Below are 20,808 nucleotides of genomic sequence, written 5' to 3'. Positions count from 1 at the left end.
AAAAAGTATAGGCATATTGCACCTGTACAGAAATAGTATAAGAGACATAACACAATCAATTTAAAAGCGTTAAGCAACTTTTACAGGTATACAAGACCCAGAAGCATAATACAAGTATGAAATACAGGCACCCTTTGTCTAAGAGTTTTGAAAATTAGAGGCATATTCCAAAACCAATTCTGGCATACTGGCAAGAAAAGGTGTATTTTGAAACTTAGCAAGCTGTAATTCACTAGTTAAAGCATAGTTTGGAACCTAGAAAATTGCAGTATGTTGGATGAGATGTAATTTTGATCTTTGAAAATCTGCATGCAGTGGATGAAGTGTAAATAGGACTTTGACAAAAAACATGAGGCGTATTTCAGCACTTTGTTTTATTCCAGTCTACTGAGAAGCCTCAAATAAATGACACAGCTTAATCTTTTTGTATATGTATGAATCTATTTAATAATGACAACCTAGGACAATTGAATGCTGAAATGTATTGAAACTATTAAAAGTTTGAGTCTCCGAATCCATTTTCTTCCACCATCCAAACAACCCAATCCATAGGCTTGCCAAAAATCTAAGTATAACTGGTACGTATTCAAAATTAGGATTTGATACACATTAAGCCTAATACATGAAGAGATAAGAAATTATGATCAACAACAAATTCTAAAAAATAGATGCTGCATATATGAATGATAATTAGTAAAATAGAGGGAAGAAAAATACATATAGATGTAAAAATCAGTAAAAGATCGTTATATATAAACATGCAACTTTGATTTACTCTTCAAACATGAAGAGAAATGCATGGGCAAATATAGTACAAAAGTTATTATATAAATTGTACATATTTCAAACACTTTCAGAATTTAATTGGAGATATAAGTTATTCTTTCTGGTTGAGCTTGCTTGTTGGTTATGCATGCTTGGAATTGGGATAGAAATAGGTATAATTAGGTCAACAAAACATCTATTATGTAAATGCTAATACATATCATACTGGTCAAGCAAGTCACATAAAACTTAAAAAGCATGAGAACATGTGAACACTGAATGTCTTACCAAATTCCTAGACATCTAAAGACAAAAAAGCAATTGTCCCACAGAATTTTAAAAAATGACACTAAAGGGAAACATTTTTCTCAAAACTGCCACCATTGTTGTAATTTCTGCTGAAACAAATGACATTTATATTTCACCATGCTTTTGCAGATGAGACAGTAAGTCTCAATTTTTGTGTCAGAAACATAAAACCTTATAACTTAATCTGACTCAAGACTGTTTGGATGTAGACAGATGTAAGCATATTTTGCAGCAGGGAATTCAATAAACATACAACCTGTCAATATGCAACTTACTGGAACTACTTTAGTATCAACTGTCTTTTCCACAGCAAGAATATTTAGTTTTTCAGTGTAATTTGGATACTGTAAAATCTCTAAAAATCCTTCTTTAAACTGGTTTAGGTCATACCTAAACCAAAGGTCTCAACAAGAAAGCATTGTCAATATTAGGTCTCAAACTCGCACTATTTATTCAGGGGTCCCTCAAGACTCAGTTTTATACCCTCACCTCTTCCTTGTCTATATCAATGATCTACCATTAAATAATGAATCCACAAATACAGATTTTTATGCAGACCATGAAACCTTGTATACATCTAGATCTGATACTGAAGTTATCCAAATTAGATTAAACTAAGACCTTATTAGAGTTCAAAACTGGGCACAACAAAATAGAATGGTAATTAATAAAGGTAAAACAAAATGTATGATTTTGGGGACATCACAAAAGCTACACATGTCAGGAAACCCAGAACTATCTCTTGCAATAAATAATCACCCATTAAAAATTGCCAAACATGAAAAGCTTGTAGGTGTGTCTGTAGATAATAATTTATTATGGGATGACCATATTGATAAACTTTGCAAAACACTGTCATCCAAATTGTCCTACTCAGCAGAATCAAGAAATATTTACCTATGGAAACTCGCAGTCTATACTACAAGTCATATATTCTTCCAACAATGGATTATTGTTCTAATGTATGGGGAAACTGTGCTAAATCTGAATCTGACAGGATTTATAAACTTCAGAAACGAGCAGCACACATAATTTTAGATGCATCTATTGATCATCCCTCAAAAGCATTGTTTACATAACTCAAACGGTTCACAATATATGAAAGGATAGATTTTCACAAGGCAGTTCTTTTATATAAATGTCTACATGGAACTGCACCAGAGTATCTTCAGGACTTATTCAGGATTTGTTCAACACAATACCAGTTGAGATCAATATCACATGGAAACCTTCTAGCACCAAAACCAAGAACAGAGCAATTTAAAAAGAGCTTCCAATATACTCTGGTACATTTCTGCGGAACAAGCTTCCACTACATGTAAAATCTGCTGAAAATATTACAGTATTTTAGAAGAGATATGAGCATGAATGTGTTTCTAATAGATAATGGAATTTAGTATTTTAATATTGAACATGTTAAAATAAACAGTAATTGTTGCTATCTTTATATAATGTTCATTGTTATACTCTTTTTAAGAGGGCCTCAAAGGAGAATAGTCCTTGATTATTGAGTCACCCTCTGTAAATATATTATTATTATTGTTATCATTATTATTATTATTATCATTATTATTATTATTATTATTATTATTAACAGTATCAGCAGGATATTCAATGTCAGTTTTAATAATCTCTCAACTTTAAACACCAACTTTATCATTTGATAGCCATCTATGATTTGGCAATAGCTAATGGCAACATAGTTACTGGAACAACATACACGAACTACATAGTGACTCTTTTAAAATGAATTGATTCATATCCCATTAAATGTACAGATGTTTAATCTACATTTCCAAAGGACACATGGGAAGTGTTCTACCTTGACCATCAAATAAAGCAGGATGCTTTACCCATGTGAGCAGTTGAAATACCTATCGACCATTTTTGATTACAGAATTGCTTATTGCTTGAGCATCACTTTTAATGTATCTTCATTTTTGCTTTCAAAAGATTTTCAAATGCATCAATTTCATACATTTTTAAACTGTAAATGTATGATCCAGAAAACCAGTAATTGATATCAATGCATTATTGATTGACTTCAAGAAAATCAACATTTTATGATTAAACTTGCAAAGTCTGAACATGTTTTGTTCCAAGTTCCAAGGCAAGGGTAAAATTTGAAGCAAAGTGCTTTGCAGCAAAATAGAGATGTACAAAGTTTGCGTTTATATCATTTAGAAGCAGTTTAACAGATTTAATTAAGTTGCGTCTATGAAAATTAACACCAATGCAAAGTCAAACTGTATTAAGTCAAATGTTTAAAAAATGACACTTTATGGGGAAGTGATCAAAGTTTGATGTTTCGTCTCTGGATTTATGAAGGCTCATATATATATTGTAAAATTACATTTTTAGAGTATAGCATGTTTTGTTATTATAAACACGTCAATTGATGTTAATTTATATATCTAAGTATTTAAAATGCTAATACTTTTTCTTTTGTTATGTACATGAATTTTTGTCAGTATTATTATCATCATTTTGTTCTTATTTTTGTTCTATGCTGTAGCATATTTATTCACATACTATAATATGTAATTCATATACAAAACAACTATATATATATATATATATATATATATATATATATATATATATATATATATATATATATATATATATATATATATATATATATATATATATATATATATATATATATATAAAGTCACCTTTGAAAAGTATCAGTGTTTGAATGATCATATGAACATTACAAACTTCACCCCATATGCAAATTTATGATAGGATAATGCATTTAAATTTGTGATGTGAATAACCCATTTAAATTTGTGATAGCATACCCATTACATTTGTGATAAGGATAACCCATTTAAATTTGTGATAAGGATAACCCATTTAAATTTGTGATAAGGATAACTCATTTAAATTTGAGATAGCGTAACCCATTAAATTTGTGATAAGGATAACTCATTTAAATTTGTGATAAGGATAACCCATTTAAATTTGTGATAGCATAACCCATTTAAATCTGTGATAAAGATAACTCATTTAAATTTGTGATAGCATAACCCCATTAAATTTGTGATAAGGATAACTCATTTAAATTTATGATAGCATAACCCATTTAAATTTGTGATATCATTACCCATTAAAGTTGTGATAAGGATACCCATTTAAATTTGTGATAATAGTATAACCTATTTAGATGTCTGATAAGGATAACCCATAAAAATGTGTGATAAGGATAACCCATTACATTTGTGATAAGGATAACCAATTTGTGATAAGGATAACCCATTTAAATTTGTGATAAGGATAACCCATTACAATTTGTGATAAGGATAACCAATCTGTGATAAGGATAACCCATTTAAATTTGTGATAAGGATAACCCATTACAATTTGTGATAGCATAACCCATTTAAATTTGTGATAAGGATAACTCAATTAAATTTGTGATACCTTAACCCATTTAACTTTGTTATAGCATTATCCATTAAAGTCGTGATAATTAAGGATACCCATTTAAATTTGTAATAATAATATAAGATATTTAAATGTCTGATAAGGATAACCCATTTAAATTTGTGATAAGGATAACTCATTTAAATTTGTGATAGCATTACCCATTTAAATTTGTGATAAGGATAACTCATTTAAATTTGTGATAGCATTACCCATTTAAATTTGTGATAGCATTACCCATTAAATTTGTGATAAGGATAACTCATTTAAATTTGTGATAAGGATAACCCGTTTAAATTTGTGATAGCATGACCCATTTAAATCTGTGATAAGGATAACTCATTTAAATTTGTGATAGCATAAACCATTAAATTTGTGATAAGGATAACTCATTTAAATTTATGATAGCATAACCCATTTAAATTTGTGATAGCATTACCCATTAAATTTGTGATAAGGATAACTCATTTAAATTTGGGATAGCATAACCCATTTAAATTTGTGATAGCATTACCCATTAAATTTGTGATAAGGATAACTCATTTAAATTTGTGATAGAATTACCCATTTAAATTTGTGATAGCATTACCCATTAAATTTGTGATATGGATAACCCATTTATATTTGTGATGAGGATAACCCATTTAAGTTTGTGATAGCATACTCATTAAATTTGTGATGAGGATAACCCATTTAAATTTGTGATAGCATACTCATTAAATTTGTGATAAGGATAACCCATTTAAATTTGTGATATCATAATCCATTTAAATTTGTGATAGCATTACCCATTTACTTTGTGATATGGATAACCCATTTAAATTTGTGATAAGGATAACCCATTTAAATTTGTGATAGGATAACCCATTTACTTGCTTCTAATCTGCAAGGCTGCAACAGCTTGTAGACCAAGAATCCTTGATGTATATATAACATTAATTCTTTGATGTGTATAAAACATTAATTCACATTGATTGACCATGAACAATTTATAAAGTTTGGTCATGTTATGCAAATAAGAGTGATGGCTGTTTTTTTGTGTATGCAGATCATGAAATAGAGAAATTTATGTGAAAATATCAACAATCTCTATATGATGTGTCTGACATTGAGGTCAAGTGGAAAATAAATTTAGAAATTTGTGACTAAAACACCTGTGGTGACTAGTCACATGGGCTATTCTTGGCATGCTATACAATAGTAATTAGTAGAACAGTCACATGGGCTATTCTTGGCATGCTATAAAATAGTAATTGGTACGACAGTTACATGGGCTATTCTTGGCATGCTATAAAATAGGAATTGGTTGGACAGTCACATGGGCTATTCTTGGGATGCATAAAAATTGTAATTAGTAGGACAGTAACATGGGCTATTCTTGGTATACTATATAATGGTAAGTAGTAGGACAGTCACATGGGCTGTTCTTAGAATTCTACAAAATGGTAATTAGTAGAACAGTCACATGGATTATTCCTGGCATACTATACAATGATAATTAGTTGGACAGTCTCATGGGTTATTCTTGGCATACTATAAAATGGTAAATAGAAGAACAGTCATATGGGTTATTCTTGGCATACTATACAATTGGTAATTAGTAGGAAACACATGGGATATTCTTGGCATGCTATAAAATGGAAATTAGTAGGACAGTCACATGGTTTATTCTTGGCATACTATGAAAAGGTAACTAGTAGAACAGTCACATGGGCTATTCCTGGCATACTATACAATGATAACTATGAAATGGTAATTAGTAGGATACACATGGGCTATTCTATTAGGGTTAGTCCTATTAGTAAAAGAGTCACATATAATATTCTTGGCATGATATAAAATGTCAATTAGCAGGACAGACACATGGGCTATTCTATTAAGGTTAGTCCATTAAGTAGGAGAGTCACATTGAATATTCTTGGCATGCTACAAGATTGTAACTAGTAGGACAGTCATATTGGGCTGTTCTATTATGGTTAGTCCTATTGGTAGGACATTCACATGGATTATTCTTGGCATACTATACAATAGTAATTAGTATGACAGTCACATGGGCTATTCTTCTTGGCATATTAGAAAGTGGTAATTATTAGGAAAGTTAGATGGACTATTCTATCAGGGTTAGTCATATTAGTAGGACAGTCACATTGGCTAATTAAGTAGGAAAATCACATTAGCTGTTCTTAGCATCCTATACAATGGTAATTAATAGAACAGTCACATGGAGTATTCATAGCATACTATAAAATGATAATTGGTATGGTAGTCACATGGATTATTCTTGGCATACTATACAATTGTAATTAGCAGGACAGTCACATGATTTTTCTTGGCATACAATACAATGGTAATTGTTAGGACAGTAACCTGGGTTATTCTTGGCATACTATAAAATGGTAATTAGTAGGACAGTCATATGGAATATTCTTGGCATGCTATAAAATATTAATTATTAGGACACACAAGGGCTAACCTTGGCATAGTATACAAGGGTAATTAGTAGGACAGTCCCACGGGCTGTTCCTGGCATACTATAAAATGTTCATTGGTAGGATAGTCCCATCGGCTACTCTTGGCATACTATAAAATTGTAATTAGTAGAACAGTCTCATGGAATATTCTTGGCATGCTATAAACTATTAAGACCCATGGGCTATTCTTGGCATACAATAAAATGGTAATTAGTAGGACAGTTGCATCAGTTATTCTACTGGGGCTAGTCCTGTTAGTAGGACAGACACATGGATTAGTCTTAGCATACTATAAAATGGTAATTAGTAGGACAGTTGCATGGGTTACTTTATCAGGGTTGGTCCTATTAGTAGGACAGTCACATGGGTTATTCTTAGCATAATATACAGTGCTAATTAGTAAGACAATCACATTAGCTGTTCTTGGCATCCTGTACAATGGTAATTAGTAGGCCAGACCTATGGGCTATTCTTGGCATACTATACAATGGTAAGTAGTAGGACAGTCCCATGGACTATTCTTGGCATCCTATCCAATAGTAATTAGTACGACAGTCTCATGGGGTATACTTTTGCATTCCATATGGTAATTAGTTGGACAGTCACATGGATTATTCTTTGTATGCTATAAAATATTAATTAGTAGGGCACAAATGGGCTATTCTTGGCATACGATACAATGGTAATTAGTAGGACAGACCCATGGGCTATTCTTGGCATACTATAAAATGGTAAATATTAGAACAGTCACATGGGCTATTTTTGGCATGCTGTAAAATATTAATTAGTAGGACACACATGGAATATTCTTGGCATACTATATAATGGTAATTAGTAGGACAGACCCATGGGCTATTCTTGGCATACTATAAAATGGTAAACATTAGAACAGTCACATGGACTATTCTTGGCATGCATAAAATATTTAGTATAACACATTGCTATTCTACGCATATTATACAATGGTAAATATTAGAACAGTCACATGGACTATTCTTGGCATGCATAAAATATTATTTAGTATTTCACATTGCTGTTCTTGACATATTATACAATGGTAAACATTAGAACAGTCACATGGACTATTCTTGGCATGCATAAAATATTATTTAGTATAACACATTGCTATTCTTGGCATATTATACAATGGTAAATATTAGAACAGTCACATGGACTATTTTTGGCATGCATAAAATATTATTTAGTATAACACATTGCTATTATTGGCATATTATACAACGGTAAATATTAGAATAGTCACATGGACTATTTTTGGCATGCATAAAATATTAATTAGTTTGACACATTGCTATTCTTGGCATACTATATAATGATAATTAGTAGGACAGTCACATTGGGCTATTCTGTTACTTTTAGTCCTATTGGTAGGACATTCACATGAATTATTCTTGGCATACTATATAATAGTAATTAGTATAACAGTCACATGGGCTATTCATGAATGCACTACAATAAAATGGTAATGGACTATTCTATCAGGGGTTGTCCTATTAGTAGAAAAATCACATGGATTATTCTTAGCATTCTATTCAATGCTAATTAGTAGGACAATCACATAAGCTGTTCTTGGCATCCTATAAAATGGTAATTAGTTGAACAGTCACATGGAATATTCTTAGCATACTATTAAATGGTAATTATTTGAACAGTCACATGGTATATTCTTGGCATTCTATAAAATGGTAATTAGTAGGTTAGTCAGTCTTTGCATACTATAAAATTGTAGTTAGTATAACTGTCAGTATGATTGACTCATTACATGATACACATTACATGATGATTGACTCATTACATGATACACATTACATGATGATTGACTCATTACATGATACAGAATATATGATTATTGACACATTACATGATGATTGACCCATTACATGATACACATTACATGATGTTTGACACATTACATGATGATCGACACATTACATGAAGATCGACACATTACATGATGTTTGACACATTACATGATGATCAACACATTACATGATATACATTACTTGATGATTGACACATTCATGATGACTGACACATTACACGATTATTTCTTCATTACATGATACACATTACGTGATGATTGACACATTACATGATGATTGACACATTACATGATACACATTATGTGATGATTGACACATTACATGATGATTGACACATTACATGATGGTTGACACATTAATGATGAATGACACAGATGTCACCACTGTTTATCGCATATAAGGTTTCCAAACCACTATACTTTCTAATATCGGTAGGTCATGGGTTTAAACCCTGGATGAGTCATACCAAAGACTTAAAACAATGGCACTCAGTATTAAGAGGTTAGTGTTAGGAATTTCCAACCTGGTGTCAGGATAATGTAACTAGGTGGGAGATGATGCTACATGTCTGTGGCATGATGCCCTAGTGCTAGACAGCACTATAAATTGCCACACTGCAAACATCATAGTGATATGACTAAAATTGTTAAATCTACATTAAAAATCTACATCACGCACGCACCTTCTAATATAATACCAGTGTACCATCCAAATTTGACCAGAAGGGGTGCACTGTATCAACAACTACAAAATGAGTGGGGGATGCTAATTTGTTTGTCACTTTATAAACATTTGATGAATAAGTGATGCACAAAATAATTTAATGAAAGTCACTATAAGTATGTTACCAGTATCACTTATTTTATAAATCTGTTTTTTCTTAAGATGTAAACTCTGTTGATTTTAATATATTTATAAAGGGTAGTGGACTTGCATTATACTACCATAAAAATCAGCAAAAATTTAAACATACACCAGCAGAAAATAATTCACAACATCATATTCTTGGCAAGTAAATCTGTAGGACATAACACTTATTTTATGTATTTTAGTTTAATGCAATTTGGAATCCTTGATGTATGTGTTTATATTCCTGTCTAACAGTCATAATGACAAAACTGTTGGGATTTTTGGGATGTTAAGCTCTCTCTAAGCAGTGGAATGACTTAGTACTTTCTCATAACCATAAATTGCTGACTGTTGTACTGGTAATATAATGTATACTTTTTAGAGCAATAATTATATAATGACTTTTCTTGTGACAGAGAAATTTGACTTATGCATCAGAGTACCTGTACTTTTCTTGTGACAGAGAAATTTGACTTATGCATCAGAGTACCTGTACTTTTGTGGGGAGAGGGTCCAGTGGTATCGTCCGACAACCCTCAGTCAGCTTCTTGAACTCAAGAAACAGTATCCAAGGTCACGACTTATCATTGGAAATACAGAAGTTGGTAGGTACTATCTGAAATTTGCAGTGCTAAAGCACAAAATGTTTTGAATAGTACTTTGTTATGTAGAGGGGGCATGCTACCAGGTGAAGTGGGTGACTGTCACCTAAAAAATGTAAATTTCACCTTCTTCTGTTATGAAAGCAAGTAAGTTAACAATTATTACTGCCAGATTTCAGCAAGTTATCTGTTGATGATAAAAGCATATGAACTTGTGTTTTGAAATTTAAACTTATAAATAGCAATTTGTGTTTTAAGAATAGAATTAGTACCATAAATATTTTAACTGCCACATGCACATTATTTTCTTCATTAAAATCAGTTTGGAGCCATCTTAAGTGAATCTGTCATGGGGAAATAATGGCTGACATCACTGAGTCTGTGAAGTACCACTTTAATAGCTTGTCTGTTTTCATAAACCACTGCACAAATATATTCAGGAAAATTTACAATTCATAGCAAGAGAATCTAAATGTTGTATTATTGAATATTTAGCTTTAAAATGCAATTATGTAGGTCAGAAACATACAGGGCAATACTTTGTTGTGGAATTCGAGAGATGGTGTACGGTCAAGATTGTATGTTGCGTTGTGAAAATACAAAAACCAAACAGTAAAGCAAATACTATTTAATCAGTGACAAATAATAAAACCTTATATTTGCAATCCTATCAATGGAGTGTTGTAACGAAGCGATAAAGTTAGCGGTTAAATTAAGAAAACCCCTCTTTCTAAATATAGATACAATAGCATGTTGGCTGTGTCAATTCAGTTGAAAAAACAGGGCTTAGTTCATCTATATACTGACTTTAATTCTACAGTGTGTTGTCTGTGAACGGTTATAGTAAAGTTTTATCAGCAACAAAGAAATCAGGTCAATGTCTGATCTGAAAGAAGTGCATTTGCTCTCATGTACATGGTGCAAACGAGTCTAGAAATCTATTCAACTGCCATTTTATAGTGAACTTTAAGAAAGTAGAAAGAAAGATTCTTGATTAAGGGTAGTTGATTAAGCATTTGTACTAACATGCAACTATACTGTGCTATAGTTACTCAATTAAAATTCATTACAATGTATAACTTCTGTTGTTCTCTTTTTAAGTCATACACTGCATATGAATATGTTTTTAATCATACACCAAATGTGTTGATAATGTTGATAGAACTTAGAAAATATCCTGCATAAAAATTACGTATTCCTTAAAACCACTGTGAAATGCATATATGCATACTGGGAAATATAGGGTGTAATTCAAATAAGAGAATGAAACAAACCCACACATGTCTATCTATCTATCTATCTATCTATCTATCTATCTATCTATCTATCTATCTATCTATCTATCTATCTGTCTGTCTGTCTGTCTGTCTGTCTATCTATCTATCTATCTATCTATCTATCTATCTATCTATCTATCTATCTATCTGTTCTATTCTATGTATGTATGTATGTATGTATGTATGTATGTATGTACCTACCTACCTACCTACCTACCTACCTATTGTGTCTTGGTTTGCTCCCACTTCTCCCTGTTCAGCTCTCACTTCTCCCTGTTCTGTCCAAAAGAGACATCACTTCCTAAAATTCAAGTCCAGCTTGACCCCTGCACATAGATCTCTAGGACACACGGTACTAATGGTATGGAAAAATGGGAACCAGCCTGGAAATGGGTGAACATAAAATAGAGTATATATGGGTTTAGCTGACCAGAATTGGTTAATAATGTAAGTTATGTGTTAGGAAAAAGAATCTTTTGAGAGCTTATCCTAGTTGTAAGTAAAAACAATTGGAGACGTTGCTTTATAGATGGAATTTTAGTCCTTTAGCAGTCTTGAGTTTGGAACACTCATTACTAAAATTAGCACCTGACTCTTTGGTGTGGAATTGAAAGTACACATGTTTCAAACACATGCAGGTCCAGAAAATGCAGTGGCTCATATCCTTTCCTCTATACAGAAGCTGATATCCAGGTTTCATCTATACTGATAAATATAGGTTTGATCATGAGCACTCAAAAATTTTGAAGTTATTGAATTTTTAATATCATGGAGTTTGCATAGGTTTACTACGGGAACTGAATTAGTATCGTGAGTCATATAGACAGCCACAGCAATACACATTGTCTCCACATATGCAAGTGCAATTTACTTTACTATAAAATGCAATCACATGGTTCTATTTGTGAATAACCAGCAAAATTAATAAAATTTGTAAACCACAGTGATATTAGGTAGGATATTAAATGCACAGTCAGATATATCAACTGTTGCCAAGAAGGGGGGAGGGGGAACAGTGTGTAGATTTGACTATGTTAGGTGGAGTGTTTAGCACTTTGGTTTATATCTAAGTGATGCATATATAACATTTATACAATTTACCATTTACAGAGTAATTACAGTAAGCAATATGATATTTCCTAGTTGTGTTTTTAAACATAATGATTCAGATATGATCACTGAGCTCTTTTCCACCATGCTTATTGGTGATGACCTCTCATGACTTTGCATCCCACTAATTTCTTTCAGTGAATGTTTTGAAAGTTCATATTTTGCATTTTAATGGACTTATGTGTACTAAAGTAAATATCTTTATTAATAGAAGAAGTAAATATGTTTATTTGGGTCAGGCTTTTTGACTTTCCTAAGTGAATTTTACAGGTTATGGTTTTGATTTTGTAAACATCAGGATCATTCTAGAAGGTTATTTTTTATTAGGTAATGAGTTTTTTTAATATAGAAAATGATAATTGTGACCTGAGGTAAGTAGAGAACTATATAAATGTGTAATTGTGAGGACTTGGACATTAATGCTTTAACATCTAGCACTTTCAAGTTGTATTATATGTTGTGACCAGTATTTTTATTTATTTCAGGCTGGAATCTTTTTTGTACAAATTATTGAATTCAAGTGATTATTTTCTCTGGAAATACAAAAGTGCTTGGATCAAATTCTTGGATAAAGATATTCACTAGAATTTATACTGAATTCAAACCTGGAATAATATTTCTGTGATTCAAATAAAGACTGTTGACACATCAACACTTCAATAGCTACAACAGACATGTCATCGACTTTCAATTTTGGTATTTTTTCTAACTTTTACTGAATTATATTCAGGACTTTAAACTACTAAGACTTGTGTCTGTAATTCTTCGATTATTTTGTGATTTAATTTGCAATAGTGTAAGTTTTTTTCTTCTCATTTTTAATTTGTATTTTAGGGAAATAAATTATTTGTTAAATTTTACAAAGCTTGTTGTATTTCACTCTTTTCTGTTACTTATTTTAAGAGCATAGACTTGTAACAGATGCTTCTGATGATCTTCCATTAAACATGGCCATCCATATTGGACAAATAACGCTGATCAAATATGGATAAATTAGATAAAAGTCTAGAGTTTTTATAATGTATGCAATCAGCATCACTGAGATAAAAATGTCTTCAGAAAGCATCCTACTGACTCAGATCTTAGCTTACATTTGGACAGATAATAGTTTGTTTTGATTTTTGATCCAAATTTTCATAGATAGTATGATTAGAATTCATTTTACATGCTTTTTTTCCCTAGGTGTGGAGATGAAGCTAAAAAACATGCACTATCCAGTTCTGGTAGCTGCCACCCATATCCCAGAACTGAATGAGGTGTGGGAGAGAGAAGATGGAGTGAAGTTTGGTGCCTCAGTCACACTAACTCAGGTGGAGATTATACTGAAGGAATGCCTGGAGAAATATCCAGGTAACTATGGAAAGTTTAGAAAGAATGGTTGTAAGTTTTAGTGTATTGGATAAATTACAAAAACCAAGATCAACATGGTTTTTAATCAGCATATAATTTATTGTAAAAATTGACCTTTTTCTTTTGAAAGAACAACTACATTATTAACTCTATGTTTGGACATATAGAGATAAAATTGCATTGAAAAATAATATTAAAGATAATGAAGCTGCTTTTGTTTTTAAGGTACAAAATCATGATCTTTTCATACTGTGATAGCACTAAGAAATGACCTGATAACGTTATTGAGGAGTTTCTTGATATTGCATATTATTTCCATTACATTGGAGACATCTAGATCTAAAAAGTCTGAAATCCTATAGATTTTACACTATGATGACCATGACACTAGCACTGAGTATCAGAACATGCAGAGAAAGGTCAATGTTTAGAACTATGGCATTCTCAGTTACAGTCATTACTACCAGTGTTAGTGATATTTCAGGTGAAGGAAACTGGGGTAATTATAAAACATTATGGAGACTACTTATCCATAAACATATCTGGGACTAAACCAGACCATCAGTGAAATGTTAAGTCTGGGACTGAACCAGAGCATCAGTGAGATGACAAGCCAGGGACTGAACCAGAGCACCAGTGAGATGACAAGCCAGGGACTGAACCAGAGCACCAGTGAGATGACAAGCCAGGGACTGAACCAGACCATCAATGAGATGACAAGCCAGGGACTGATCCAGACCATCAGTGAGATGACAAGCCAGGGACTGAACCAAACCATCAGTGAGATGACAAGCCAGGGACTGAACCAGACCATTGGTGAGATGACAAGCCAGGAACCGAATCAGACCATCAGTGAGATGACATGCCAGGGACTGAACCAGACCATCAGTGAGATGACAAGCCAGGGACTGAACCAGAGCATCAGTAACATGCCATGCCAGGGACTGAACCAGAACCTCAGAGAGATGCCATGCCTGGGACTGTACCAGAGCATCAGTGAGATGCCATGCCTTGGACTGAACCAGACGATCAGTGAGATGACAAGCCAGGGACTGAGCATGAGTGAGATGCCATGCCTGGGACTGAAACAGTGCATCAGTGAGATGACAGTCAGTGAGATGCCATGTTTCCCTGTTTCATCCAAAATTGTTGCAATGCAATAATTAAAAGGCAGGGTGACCTCACACAGCCAGTCAATGAAGAATGATGGGAATGGCTATGTTCCTCAAAACTAAATGCTGTAATCTAAAATGCCACCTTTACTTAATTGACCATTCAACCAGTGTCAGTCAGTTACTTTAACATTTTGTTGATTCTACTGGAATGATGGTCAACTCACATTTGTTACAGAATGAATTTTATACCTTTAGTTTGGCCAAATCTACACTGATTGAACCCTGACACATGAGAACTTCTGCCAGTTTATTATTCTGCTTAAACTGTTTTATTTTGGACCCATTTTGAATGCAATCTGCATGAATTACTCAGTTATAAGTTTCACCTCATTTGAACACAATCTGCAGCAATTACTCTTTTATAATTTTGACCCAGTGTTTCAAAAGAGTGTGCATCTGTTTCTCTGCAGTACTGTTGAAATGTGCATGCAATGTTTCCCAACAAAATCTTTAGTTTTAAAGAAGTTGATATTGCTAATGAGTAGGCTGACCATTGTCTGAAAGTCAGTTATTTACAAACACACTGCTTATACTGTTTTAAATACATTTTCACCTGTCTTTCTTTGAACATTAAGGAGACAGATGTTTTGGATAATAATAATACTAGCATGTTAAATTATTATCTAAAATTAGGTTTACATACCAGTTTTGAATTTCACTCCACTTGTTTCCATATTTGTCTACAAGAGAAAATTGTATTAAATGTGAATAAAATAAAATAGAAACATCAAAATATATCATAGATGTATATTATATGCCTGTGGTTTGTTCTCCCCTTCATCTCTTTTCTCCATTGACCTGTCTGTCTATCCCACTTTTATTTCTGCTCTGCGACTTTACTGCCGTTTGAGATTAATGGATGAAACATGGTATATTCTTTACATGATGATTAGAAAGTGTGTCACTTGGGAGGAAAAAAATGAACTGAATTTACTGGTTGTTTAATTTGAATAGACTGTATATCTTTTTCCAGAGTATAAAACGAGAGTCTTCCAGGCAACTATTGAAATGTTATGCCGGTTTGCAGGCTGTCAAATCAGAAATGTTGCTGTGAGTATTTTTAAAGAATGTCTAGATCTGTGTACACTTTCTGATTTAGAAAATACCTAACACACTGAGCAGGAAGATCTACAGTGGAGGTAAAAACAAATCTATTTTCATGCTTAGATTTTGATTCAACTCATATGATGTCTGAATGTCAATTGTCTGTGCACTGGCAGACATTTGAGCAGCATCTGAGTTGAGCACAAGAATGAATGAAGAACATCAGGAAACCATAAGAACATCAGGAAACCATAAGAAAACAAGTTTAGATGAGACTTTCTTTATTCAAATATATTATATACAATTTAGAAATATTATTTTACATTACCATGGGTTAAAAATTTGGTGTATGCAAGAACCTCTGTTTCCCAAAATAATCCTCAGAGTCCTTTTGGGAATAGATGCTTTTTTGCCTTTCATGGAGTAACAATTGTTTTGTGGAATTGATTGTTGGATTAACATCAGATTTATAGACTTAACATACAAGATTCATTTTACAAGTGTAAAAGTTTTAATACTTCTGTAAATATGTTTGGAAAACTATGAAATCCATGAAAACAAATTTATTGTTTTAAGCAATTGTCCTTGATGCAGAGATATATACTACCTTTGTTGGTATTTAGTGGCAGTCACTGGCACACAGAGGTGCACAGCTTTTTCATGTAGAAACCAGCAGTCCCTGGTGCAGGGAGATACACTGCCCTTGCAGCAACAAGATTCCTTTGAAAACTTAGGCACACGTTGCTATTACAGGAACACTCCTGGCACCCTGGATTTTAAACTTTGCACATAAATCTCAATAAGAGAAGAAATGGAACAAAGACAAATTTCACAGAAACATATAATTCATACTTGGATACTGTGTTTCGCATCCGAGTCTACCTGATTGGAAAGTCATCATAAGGGATGCAAGATCCATGACTGTTGGTATTACAGTGTTACTTCAGATGGCAGGAAAAAGTCTGTAAAATATTAATGTTATATATAATCATCACTTAACACTCAAAATAGTTTATTTAATTTTTCTTCAGTTCAAGATTTGGAGAGAGCCCTCTTTTGATCAGTGTTCTAAGTTGCTCAAGTTTATAGATAACTGACATCTATCCTCAGTCTGCAAGGGTGTGGGTCTCATTTTGGCCAACATGAGTATGTGAGAAAGACTGCCAGTAGTTTCCCATGAGTTCTTCCTCCACCAAATATACTAGCTACCATGAATAGCCTATCATGTACTAAAAAATGATGTTAAACCCGCAAACCCAAGATTTAAGGGTAACTCATGGTGGCGTATCATCATCTAAGTCCTGTTCTCTAAGTACTTTGACACATGATACTTAAATTCCACCATCCATTTCTTGACTTTTTGATGGCTGTTGTTTGCTGCTGACAGTGTGTTAGTCCTAAGTAAAATTTATTTTTATTCTTCAATTTTATGCCATGCCAGAAATGTAGATAAAGTCAATATAATTACCTGTGTTTAACTGTTCAGATAAATTTTGTATTTAGGTCTGTTTCTAAAGTACATTGGCAGGGCATTTGTTTTCAATTTCTACTTAATGATTCTTTGCATGCAAATAAGGGTATCAACTGGAACATCTTTTGCGTTCATTTTTTTCACTTAAATGCCAGTGTAATACAAATCAATCTCTGATAAGAACCAAATGAAAATTACAAGCTGCATTTCGTTTGAAAACAAAACGTCATTTTTGTCTGGTATAGATTCCAACCACATGAATATTAGATAAAAGAAATTCTGTATTTATTGGAGAAAGATTTTAAAGAACCAAGTAAAAGTAATGAATTCACCATGTATTCTTGTGCATAAACCATATTACTAATGTCTGTATAAAACTTAACAGTGTCAGGGATTCATTTCAAAGACCAAGAATAGATGATTGACAAAATTGAAATCTGAAACATGTCACCACGTTTAACCTTTTGAAAGGATTCTGGCAAATTCCACTGATGAAAAGAACTAAAGAAATTGTGGCATTTGACACTCCAGATAAGTGTAGTTGTTGTTGTTGTAGTGTTTAAGGCCATTTTTCAGCACATGATAGGCTATACATGGCGGCCAGTATTAATGGTGGAGGAAGAACCCAGGAAAACCCCGGAAAGAACCACCGACTCATGAGAAGCTACTGGCAAGCTTTCTCACATACCGACATTGGCTGAATCTGAGACTCCAACCCACACAGGCAGAGGTGAGATGGCAGTGATCCATAACGGAGTGCACTTTAGACCACTCGGGGCCCCAGATAAGTGTAATGTGAGACCATTTAGAAGTTCCTTGTTTGACTCAGTTATGTAAATCTAATGGTTAAGTAAAAGTGAGTTTTGATGTGACATTTTTGGGACATAAACCAGCAAAATCTAAGGTCATGGTTAATTACAAATTCTCAGTGCTCTCAGTAGAAAGCAAATGATGTCCTTTTTGGGTATGGCTGGATACTCTCGAAAATTTGCATGAATTTTCCATAAATGATGATCCTGTGACAAATTTGTAAGAAATCCATGCTTCATTGATCTGACAAATTTCAGGAATCTTTTGGCGTACATACACAGCTCTTTCAGCTCAATTTTTTTATAGTTGTTTAAAATGTCTGTTGGTGCAAGTGAGGTGGTGGCTGGTGGAGTATTGATTTGAAGTCTGTATTAGTTCAGCTCCTCCAATTATTGCATTCAGTGATCACAACCCAAGTATGTTCATGAGCAAAATGAAAGCACAGATTGTTGAGATAGACTTTGATGCTGCAGGAATACAATTTGGACATTAGCCACCTCACAGGAAAAGATAATGTGATTGCAAATAGAAGTACTGTGTTGCTTTAGTTTGTACATATTTGGTGTAAGTAATCTAATTGATATTCATAAGACATCTCTTTGTAATTTTAATTATTATATTATCATGTGCTTTTTGAACAAATATTATAAAAAAAACTTTATTATATAAATCTTTTTCTTTGAGGAAAGGTTTTATGTATATCTTTATTGTGTGATTAGATTGTGTCAATGATTATAAATTATACCCTAAGCTAAGGGTCATGTGTAAACAACATGTTTAGATAGCTACATTTTGTCCATGATTGTAAGTTGTAAATAATTTGTTTTCATAGATGTTTTAGTTCAGAATAGTCCAGAAAAGACTAGTAGGGACTTGATAAACAAATAATTGATTCATATCTTACACTAATCTCTGGAATCAAATAGTTGTTAGAGTTTATAGTTTTGTAGAGATATAATTTGAGAGCAATTATTTATTTAAATTATTCATTGGAATTACTAAGTGCTGTTTGACAACACATTTTATACTTAAGAACTCTTTGAAAGAAATGCTGGATTGTATCATTATGGTACATCAATACATACAAGACTATTGGAATTAATTCAGAATATTCTTTACTCTTGGACTTGTAATAAGATATTTAGGACTATTAGGAATTTTATTTACAATACTGAGTTTTTCATTTGAATTTACACTTCATAAGAAACAAATAACTTGTTGATATTATTTAAATTATAGGTTTCTTTTCTTTCTGTTAAGACCTAGGACTGCTCCAGTGTCCTAGTGGTTAGAGTGTCCACCTCAGATGCAGGAGGTCATGATTTCACTGGAGAGTCATACCAAAGACTTACAAAAATGGTACTAACAGCTGCCTCGCTTGGCGCTCAGCATTAAGAGGTTAGTGTTAGGACTGGTTGGCCTGGTGTCAGGATAATGTGACTGGGTGGGACATTATGCTACATGTCTTCGGCATGATGCCCCAGTGCTAGACATCACTATAAACTGTCACACTGCAGACATAATAGAGATAAGACCTAGAGTCATAACAATATTCAAATGATTCCAAATGCAACCTTCTTATTTCAGGGCTTAGTTATGTAGCTATGAAACTTAAGCATAGTTCTGCTTTTGAATGATTGAGTGTTTTTGAGTCAAGAATGGAGACAGCAAAGTAGTTGTGTCTGGAGATATTAGTGTACCTGAATAATGAGAGGCTGGATAAGATGGGGAAGAATGCCATCATGTCCATATGGACAAAGAATTTGTTATGCATGATGTTGAAACTGAGGGATAATATAATTAAAAGAAGTTAAAAACCCGTGTCATGCAAAACACTGACCTGGTCTGGTGTTCATGTGGTTTACCTAATAGCAGAAGAAAGTAATTCCCAGTTATTGTGCCATTATTGTCTACATTGTGTATGCAAGATTGCTAGTTACAGAAACAGGAGTCCCTATATTAAACATACTAAGAAGTATTGCTTTTTGTAGCATGTCAATATTTATGATGAAGATGATGACCTTTACCATGATGACCGTTACCTATGAAAACAAAATGAAGGACAGAAAGAATTATGGGATCTTTTAACAGTGGCTCTGATAAAAACAGTTTGTAACATTCCTATTATGAGATCAGAGTTGCATGAGGAAAAACATTTATGTTGCTGAATAACTTCTCTGCCCTTATCCATGATGACATTTTGATGAAGCATGACAGGAAGATCTGTTAAAGAATACCTTAAAATATTCAGCCACTTTCAGGCAGTCCAAGAGGATAATCTTGTGCAGGTCCACTGATCCAA

General features: G+C 32.9%; 1 protein-coding gene across 1 annotated transcript in view; it reads left to right on the top strand.

Moving 5' to 3' along the window:
• Positions 1-20,808, top strand: part of LOC149805584 (xanthine dehydrogenase/oxidase-like) — a 196,360-nt gene that overhangs the window by 29,957 nt on the left and 145,595 nt on the right. The window contains exons 8-10 of the mRNA XM_089950219.1: positions 10,131-10,272; positions 13,839-14,006; positions 16,155-16,231. Of these exons, the coding sequence (XP_089806345.1) occupies positions 10,131-10,272; positions 13,839-14,006; positions 16,155-16,231 (387 nt within the window). The remainder of the gene's footprint in view (positions 1-10,130; positions 10,273-13,838; positions 14,007-16,154; positions 16,232-20,808) is intronic.

This window comes from Sinohyriopsis cumingii, chromosome 2 (genome assembly GCF_028554795.1).
Source record: "Sinohyriopsis cumingii isolate HCF-2022 chromosome 2, ASM2855479v2, whole genome shotgun sequence".
Lineage (NCBI taxonomy): Eukaryota > Metazoa > Mollusca > Bivalvia > Unionida > Unionidae > Sinohyriopsis > Sinohyriopsis cumingii.
Note: the sequence above shows the minus strand (reverse complement) of the source record. Positions and strands in the feature narration are given on the sequence as shown.